The following is a 9,227-nucleotide window of genomic DNA, read 5'->3' on the forward strand; positions in this document are numbered from 1 at the left end:
GAGATGGCGAAGTGAGCTTCTTCAGATGATGCTCCGCCATGCTAAGACATACGTCATGGCTGCTGGTCGGTGTGAAATTTAACCTGTTTATTCTATTCTCACTATTTTGCTGTCCAGTGTACATGTAATGTGTACGTAGAGTCATAGTGTGCAATAGGGCACAATTTGCAAGATCAGACTATAGTCTGAATTGTTTTCTCTGGGTAAATAAATAGTTAATTAACATATCAGCAGCAGCCGCACCACCACCACCGCCACCGAGCATCATCAATAGTTCTCAAACAGATGTCCTAAAACAGTTCAATTCAGTCTCTTTCAATTACTTTCAGTAATCAAACAGGTCAAACATCTACTAATACTACAACTATTTACAGACACACAATTAATCATGTATTTGACAGGTTCAAACTGTTGACAATTTCTGTACTCGTGTAGCAGAAGAACTGGGAGGTTAATAATTACTATTAATGAAAACATTTTCTGCTTTATTCCTGTACAAGCATCCAAGCAATGCGAAATCTCAAAGCTGCTGGAAGATCAAACATGTTATACATAAAATATCAAGCATGCCAGATCAAACTTCCTAAAAGTAGGAGTAACCAGACTATATGTGTGTGTGTGTGTGTGTGTGTGTGTGTGTGTGTATATATATATATATATATATATATATATATATATATATATATATATATATATATACACTAGTATACATGGCCCGTCCTTCGTACGGGCAAGATACTGTAGTGCAAAGATAGGTCTGTGGACACGTCACGTGCAATCTTTGTTGCGAGGTCCCGGATATGCTGAATGAATTCGAATCTTGCTCTTCGCGTTTGTTTAGATAGAAATCGACACACTCCCCGTGTAGCGCTTGCTGCAGAAAACGTGTAGGTTGGATTCGGTGCAAATGCAATCAGAATTTGGAGAGAAACGAAAGCGCTAGAAGAGTAAGTTTCGTCGGCAAGAGATATTCGATCGCTCGAAGCTTTGCGAAGGACGACGATGCATACGGTCTACACAGGACTGGTGCGGGCGTGTGTTCGAATAAACCGGAATGTGTAGCGTTTGTGTCATCAAGAAATTTTACGCGTGGGTCGATCCCTCGAAAGGGGACCCGGTGCATAATTTTTTAATTTTTTTACGCAAACCTTCCTTTGTACGTGCCGATTTCGGTTGCAAACGAACAAAAGACGTGGCCCCCAAACGCGAACACACACACACACACACACACACACACACACACACACACACACACACACACACTCACACAGACAATTTGAGCTTCATATATTAGATATATAACTCTTGACAGAATATGCCTATAAATACTGGCTGTATATATAGTACGTATTTCAACTCAAGTCATAAGAGTACCGTAAGACAGCGCAATCCAGTATGTCCAAATGAATACAAAGAATAGGCAGAAACAATGGTAACAAAATGGCTTTGCCTGCAGGATGGTCTCGTATTTGGCAGTCCGTTTGGAGCAAACGCAGAATAGTTCTCAGGGGTACTAGGACTTCATGACTTTAATACCATCTAACGTAAACAGGAAGAACTCCACCAAAAGGGTCTCGTAATTACGCAAATGTGACTACAACCACCAACAAGACTACAACTTCAACAGAACAACTCTTATCGATACTGAAAGTACTTACCAGCTACACTGCGCTCAGAAAACCATCTACAACGTTCATAACGACTTGATAAAAGGGGTGTATCGCTTAGCGCGCGCTCGTGACCTAACCGCCTAGTTGTACAGTAAGTGTTTCATTTGTAAACTACACTCAGTACAGTGTCTATACTGGAGTCGATTACGAACAAACCACAACTACAGTTGTATGTACACGCTATGATTGCTGGAGACGTTGATTTTAATTTAGTAAATTTTTTCACATTCTTTAGACTGTGTTTTCTTGTTTTCACGTTACCCCGTATGTAGTCTCCCATCCAGTATTGTGTTGTTGATTCTGCTGTGGCTGTACAACGAAACTTGGGGCTCACGAGACCGTAGTGGCCCCAGTTGTCTTCATCGGGCCACTGTGGCTTTAAATGCACATTTTCTTGCACTGCTGTCAGTATGCATATGATTGCCATTATTATTCCAAAATGCAACTGTCGTCTGTAATCCTAGGTGACCACGCAAATTGATATATTCTACCTTTTTGCAAGTATTAGACAAGGTCTGCTTTAATGGATCTACGTCTGTAATTCTTGCTCTCACATAATCTTGGTAGTCAATTCCCACAGATGGAAAGTTGCACGTGGTTCTCCAGTAGGTGGAGTGATCTCTAACACGGGACATTCTGCTGTGGGAGAGACGGTACATGTTCCAGTTGGGTGAATTCTCATTGATAGGCCAGTTCACAGTCAGACCTTTTCGAAAGAAAGAGTTGTGTTTGAGACCAAACGACTCGATAAGTGTGTAGGCAAATCCAATCTCTGTGCTGATATCACAGAAGACAACGTAACTTTCTTGTCCATCATCGATGACGTAATGTCCACAGTGAGACGCCCCGTGTTCCATGTGATCGACACACGACCTAGCTGTGTAGTTTCTAGCAACTGTCGTCATTGGATTGGAGCCACACTGGCGCATTCCTATACATTACAATAACCGAATGAACATTAAACTACAACATCTAAACACAGAAATTAACTAATGAACCTAGTAGAATCTAGTCTTAATTCTCGTTGATGTGTATATAGTGTTACTGTCTAGATGAATGCGTGTTTACCACTGTAGGTTGTCTTGTAGAAGCGATAGTTATCAGAATTGAAAACAGTTAGAACTGGTTGGAAAAGTGAACATGTTTTTGAGTGGTAAGAGAGCGTTTGTCATGATCATTTATTTAGTAAAGTGTTTTGTAGCATTAAGTTACCTGTTTCACTGCCGTTTGAGCAGACGTTGCGTCCCTTCGCAGACGGTTCTTGCTAGCCTGTGACTTTGTATCTGAAGCTTGTACGCTATCAGATTTTTTCAAAAACAACATGATAACAATTGTTTGTATAATTTACTACAAAATACACTGAAAATTTTGAAATCATTCTTGTATAGATCTTGCACAGTCACGGTGACTATGTATACTATACACCTCAGATACAGTAGACTTGATTGCCACAGCAGCAACACCACCAGCTGCATAGTAGAATACTAACAGCAGTAACGCAGCAAACACCAACAGTTTTCCCATCACGCCTCGAGCTTTGGTAGACTACCGACGCTTTACAGAATGCTGCTGCAAGGTGACAATGAACGGTTTATATACAGGTAGCTGCAGTCGTAACTTATCGTTATCCGGCGGCGTTTGTTGTCTAAGTGACAGCAAACAGCAAAATTCCACCGGGGTTTCTCGATCATGGTTAATTAAGTTAAAGGCGGTTATCCGGTATTCCTTGTTTTGTGGTAGTTATTGCGTAGTTTGTTTTGCACATCTGCCGCGATTCCTAAAGTGTAAATACATTTATGACGTTTGGAATTCTAAAGGCGGGCTTACCTTCTATATGCTTGTGTATCAAACTTACAGTGCGACCAAACCCATGCAGGGGCGTACACGCAATTGTTGTGTCGTCGCACGTGTACTCGATCCAAGACAGAGCTATGACGTCATTCTATCGTCTAGGTTTAGTAGACATTGCATACATGGAGCTTTCAAGTATCTCAAGCATTGCTAATGCATTCCAAGGTACGCATGTGTCGTGCTTGATGCCTTTTCCGCTCTTCTTAGTGGTAACATTGCGCCATTAATTTGCAGCAGTTTGTATAGATGTTAGTTAGGTGGACTTGAAAGGGGACTTCGTGTGACACCAGTGTGACACCATTACGGATCTCCTGATTGTAGAGCCACTAAGGCCGTCAATGTGTATTGCACCTGCAAGAAAGTTAGACTACTTATAGACGTCAGTCTAGATCTGTTTCTGCTAGCTAGTATGCGATCCGGTCAGTCAGGCTGGCAAAATGAATATTGCTGTTGCATGTACTAGCTAGTCAGCTCTACCCAGCTGTGGGTGGTAGGAGGCCACTCACAATTGAAAAGTTTGTTTTGGGCTCAAAAAAGATATTATGGCTAGGGCTCTTAACACCACAGACAGGAAACTGTTCATGTATATGCTTGTCATCCTAGCGAACAATACATGTAGTATAGTATGTCTGCACCAGGCATGCATAAAGGTCCTTACGGTAGTGGATGTCTATAGAATCTTCTCCTGTTGTAGTCATTGATGAAAATTATTCGTTCATCTGGTTGAGATAAAAAACGTTGTATACAGTTGAAGTGGGCCCTGAATGTTGTCTTTCCCAAGATATTTGGCACATACTGAAACCCTGCATGCGGTGCTTACGAGGATTTGCTATGATCGTGGACTAGGTGATGTAGCTTCCACTGTGCAACAGGTCTCACACCAATTGAAGTCGTGGCAGGCTAGTAATCTAGAGAACAAGCCATTTCCTGTCTTAGTCATAGACATGACTTTATCTCCAACAGCTGGAACCTTTATTGGGTCTTACTGAGCTTATTCAGGTCTTGGTGTTAGACCTGTTGCTTGCCAGTACCTAGTATTCTGCTTCTTGTATTGTTTCCTAGGTTACATGCATGCAGTTGTAGTGAGTCTTATTTCTCCTGAGAGTGTTGTATTTAATTGGACCAATTAGAAACTTCATATGTTGGTACGTAATACGCTATATATGTTGTCATTTGCTGGCTGTTAATTGCAAGTGAGTGGGTGAGTGAGTGCATGAGTATGTCACGTATGAGCAAACAGCAATACGTTTACGACAAGGTTCTTGAAATCAGACAACTTCATATTCAGACAAGTTAGTGCAATGAAGGCCACGTGCACCTCCCCTAGTAAGTCCATTGCCTTGTGACGCCAAATGTCATAAAAAGAGCTCTAGGGCTCTGAGGACGAACTAGGTAACCGAGTGCATAATGTTTTGGTTTTTATGTCATACACTTTCTGTTTTTTGGTGCCTCTAAATCATGCAGTGAGCTGCCGAGTAACTCAAAGAAACTACAATCACGTTTAAGTTTTATCAAGATCAAAGGCCAGTCATTTCTTCAGTCATCTAGCAATGATCTACTCAACAGCATCTAGATATGCATACGCGCGCTACAAGGGTATATACATGTGCGTGTGTACATCACTTCTTGACTGGGCAATTCTGCAGCTTTGTAGCTAACAGAGACGTGCAAGGGGTGAGTGTGTATACAAAGTGTGAGGGGCAGCAGCAGAAAGGGCGTGGGCTCATATCAGGATACAGGGGCAACCTGCTTGCATGCATGTGTATTGATGGAGTTAGACACATGCAGGTGCACGAGATTGCTGATCTCGATGAAAACGTTTGACGGCGTGGATAGTAATTAAAGTATAGCAATAGATAACGCCAAGGTGAGGTTGCAGACCGTTTTGAGAGGAACAAATTCCTATATCAAAGGGAAAGCTCTGGTGCATGCCAGTCAAATGCAGTGAGCAATCAGTATCGTACCTCTAGTGGTAGGTGCAGCAAATGATATGCACCGTTGCTGTTGGGGAAGGACTGCATGATTAGATATTTTCAAGCTGGATTAAAACAATATACAGAAAATCAACTGCACTACGTATGACCGGATCAAACAACATTTTGCAAGTTTAGTCTAACCTTTTTGGAAACAATTTGGACACCACGCAAGGAGTCGGAGCAAAGCTCCAACTTGTCAGTGAGCGGTTCTAAGTTCTTGAAATCTCGCCATCTACCGGATCCGTCTGACTCTCTGCTGAATCTGCATGCAATATTTGCACTAGCTGTCTAGTGAACATCCCAGTTCAACATGCTCTATTCTAGTAGTGAAGACATTTGTAATATGCACTGCACATTACGCGCCAAAGAGTCTTAGATCTAAATCTACATCTCGAACGTGCATAGAACCCAGGCAAGCATTGCCGCAGCTACAGCTTCCGTTTCCTTTAGGAACCGACTCATAAAATTCGTCAAGACCAGGTACTGATACAGATAGGTCTAAGGACTTACCAGTCGCAACATAAAAACTAGTGGCTCTAGAATTGCATCAGATCAAGGAACAATGGAAACGATGTATCTAGATCAAGTTTCGTGACGTGAACATGCCATCGACGTCATCAGTGATGTACAGATTTGCAACCAAGCCTTTCTCATATCGGCTCAAGCACCTCCTCTCACGTGCGTGTAGGCACGTGAGGTCTCACATTGAGCACGGCTTTCGAGGCTAGAGTGCTGGTCTAGATCTCTTGTACACCAGCTGTTAGACACTGTTAAATTGTTTTTTCACTAGACATTTGTTAGCACTAAAGTGCTTCTCTACTAATTTTTTCAGTCATATCCTGTCACGTGTATACCTGTGTACGTAATAAGGGTTGCACAACCGGTGACGTCGACCGGCAGTCGTTTCCGTCCGGAACTGCTAATTGCGCGTTTGTCGACGTTACTGTACAGTGCAGCAAGTCTTGAGCCACGACAACAATGTCCGTCGAAATGCATCGATTCAAGGACTCTCAAAGTCCTCCCGACTACCAGTACCACGGGATCGGCGTCACCAGCGAAACCAACCCATTGGCTGCACCGGCGTGGACTCCAACGATCCAGCATCAACAAAACGAGCAATCCTATCTCATCAAGCCGCGACCATATTCTCCTCTGGACAAACGTCTGAGGACTTCCCAAGTCCTACTCTACGTCGTCTCATTTATCGAGTTGTTGACCACGTGTGCAGCTGGCTGCGTGCTCGCCTACCACGTCAACGACTCGGACAGCTTCCATCCAGCCGTCATAGCCACTATGGTACATGACACAGCCGTGCTGTTGTGCGCCGCTGTCGGTCTGATGGCTGCAAGCGGAAGGTCTCGAGTCGTCATGGCTGCACTCGTCGTCCTGGCTGTGGGTACGATGGCCCAGGGTTGCATCCTGGTCGACTTTTTCAGGAAACGGTGTGTGACATTTGGTACGTCGGTTATTTGCTATCCGTCACAGGAATACTACAGCCTTGCAAACTATCAGGCTTTGCTTGCCAATTTGGGAATCAACGTAGCGTTGACTATCGCGACTGCTGGATCATCGATTGTCATGCTTGTTATGTCGGTTGTGACGAAGGATATCACACCATAGACTAAGAGAGCATGCAATGACAAAGGCAATCTGCTAGCTGTACTGTACAAGTGTCTGCTACTAAACACGCGAACTCTACATGAATAGACTTTCTTAGGACACACTCAATTATTTTTAAAATTTCTATTGTAGTTTCTGTATTAAAAATGTTGCATCTGGAGCATTGCCCTCTTTGCGGGTTGATATTAACTTCTGAGTTACCAAGGGGGTAGTTCATTAATAACCCCATCTGTCATGGCCACCTAGCACACACAATGATGTGATTATGTTTGGTTTCCATTCTTGTGATTTTTACCTCCACATCGTCATCAGACTCGACATCAAAGTCTGCAATATCGTCATCTATTTCAACATCGGTGTCTTCTTCACCATTGATTTCCTCATCAGCCTCTCCTGTTATACTGTATGTTTCAGGAGTGTCTGCACCACTCCGAGTCTGTCCAATGGGAATGTCGTCATGACCTTGATTAGCTAAAGCATCACACTACAAGTAAAACAATGACTGTCACCATCCACTGAATGGTAGACAACTACACACGACTGCCTAATTAGCTAAGTCACTCTATTCGGTACAGTAAGTGGCGTGTACATGGGATATATCTTGTTAACTTTATCAATCAGTTGCATGGAGACATCTATACAGAAATCAACAATAAAGGTAGGTACAGAGTCCGAGACTGGTCTGACAATGCTGTTTAGCATCTAGAAAATTAGACTGTCATTTCTTGATTATCTATTTGCTAAACTGACCGGTACAACTCACACACACACACACACACACACACACACACACACACACACACACACACACACACACACACACACACACACACACACACACACACACACACACACACACACAACCAGCACCACAATTCTAAGGATACTTGTCAACACGCTGACATTGAACGATACATTTAATTTAGAATAATATTCCGTCCATACAATCACAACGCCTTCATTGCTAGCGCGCGTTAAAGAAACCTATTTCTATAAATAATATGAACAGGATTATATTCGACTTGTTACTTTAACTATTAATTGTAAAAAAGCATTTCAGTTCCCTGAACTATGTACTACAAACGTTTAGGTACAACACTGCTATGTAAATCAGGACCATTGCTGTGTATTCCTTCTCCTGCTCGGCAACCGTTACTTCTGAGCAAGTATCATTCCATTTTATAAGCCACGGCATATCGACTAAACTTGGAGAAAGCGATGGAAAGAAACTCGGCCATTCAAACCTTGCCATACCGCAGGTTGATGTCAACCCAAACACGTGACTTCCAGCAATGGCGTCTCAGCGGCTCGTGCAACTCGGTGCTCGCATATTTGGCGATATACCGCGCCAGTTGACTCCATACGACCTCAAAATTATAAGATATTTCAAGAGGAATCCTGTAGAGCTGCGAGAAGAAGTGACGTCTTACTATCCTCCAACCAAGGAAATAAACTCTCTGTTTCTACGACTGAGACGCTTAGGGCTATACAGAGACCCGCATATCGACTTCAGAGAGGAGATGAACGCGAAACGAAAAGCCCGTGGCAAAGGGCCTCCAAAGAAAGGACAAGGCAGACGATCAAGAAGAAAATAGAAGTGAAACTGAGGAGGAGATGTGAGTACTACTGTATAGTGGTAACATGTGGATGAGGATAGTGTATCACTTGTTGTTATTGATTATCTGAGACATTGCTAAGTTAGCAAATTGTGTACAAAGAAGTGATTGCTTCATATCAGGTTATTACAGTTATTGCAGGTCTACCGCTAAAAACTTTGTAAAAATAAGAACTATCAACTACAGATGTGTTGATTGTGTTAATTATTAATTAATTAAGATGTTGTAGAACTTGGATACTATTAGTGCAGTCTGATTTCATGCTAACGCTTAGAATCTGCAGAAAGTGTTTCCTATTTGTGTTGTGGAAATTCAGCTTTGATCTTCAGGGCTGTGCCCAGGATTTTCGGAGATGTGGTCGGGTAGTCGCTGCATCAAGGGACATGGTTTATTTCAGATATAGAAAGAATAGCAAACCCCGGACAAACAAGCATTGTTGCAAAACAGACAAGAAAGTGCCAAACAGAATCTATCACATTGTTGATGGTCTGCCA

At 42.6% G+C, this 9,227-nt stretch overlaps 4 protein-coding genes across 4 annotated transcripts; 2 read left to right on the plus strand and 2 right to left on the minus strand.

Moving 5' to 3' along the window:
• Nucleotides 1-2,029: 2,029 nt before the first annotated feature.
• On the minus strand, nucleotides 2,030-3,194 carry LOC134179604 (uncharacterized). The gene is made up of 2 exons (XM_062646540.1): nucleotides 3,089-3,194; nucleotides 2,030-2,601 (listed from the first exon to the last, which is right to left on the minus strand). Exons 1-2 carry the CDS (start codon nucleotides 3,192-3,194, stop codon nucleotides 2,030-2,032), a joined length of 678 nt encoding a protein of 225 aa, XP_062502524.1.
• A 3,174-nt stretch (nucleotides 3,195-6,368) lies between these two features.
• On the plus strand, nucleotides 6,369-7,277 carry LOC134179761 (uncharacterized). The gene has a single exon (XM_062646717.1). It carries the CDS (start codon nucleotides 6,476-6,478, stop codon nucleotides 7,115-7,117), a length of 642 nt encoding a protein of 213 aa, XP_062502701.1. The 5' UTR covers nucleotides 6,369-6,475; the 3' UTR covers nucleotides 7,118-7,277.
• Nucleotides 7,221-8,371, minus strand: LOC134179762 (uncharacterized). The gene is made up of 3 exons (XM_062646718.1): nucleotides 8,235-8,371; nucleotides 7,413-7,601; nucleotides 7,221-7,359 (listed from the first exon to the last, which is right to left on the minus strand). The coding sequence occupies exons 1-3, from the start codon at nucleotides 8,367-8,369 to the stop codon at nucleotides 7,315-7,317; spliced, it is 369 nt and encodes a 122-aa protein (XP_062502702.1). The 5' UTR covers nucleotides 8,370-8,371; the 3' UTR covers nucleotides 7,221-7,314.
• Nucleotides 8,372-8,409: 38 nt separating this feature from the next.
• On the plus strand, nucleotides 8,410-8,945 carry LOC134180432 (small ribosomal subunit protein mS33-like). The gene has a single exon (XM_062647577.1). It carries the CDS (start codon nucleotides 8,410-8,412, stop codon nucleotides 8,710-8,712), a length of 303 nt encoding a protein of 100 aa, XP_062503561.1. The 3' UTR covers nucleotides 8,713-8,945.
• Nucleotides 8,946-9,227: the final 282 nt, after the last annotated feature.

This window comes from Corticium candelabrum, chromosome 5, assembly GCF_963422355.1.
Source record: "Corticium candelabrum chromosome 5, ooCorCand1.1, whole genome shotgun sequence".
NCBI lineage: Eukaryota > Metazoa > Porifera > Homoscleromorpha > Homosclerophorida > Plakinidae > Corticium > Corticium candelabrum.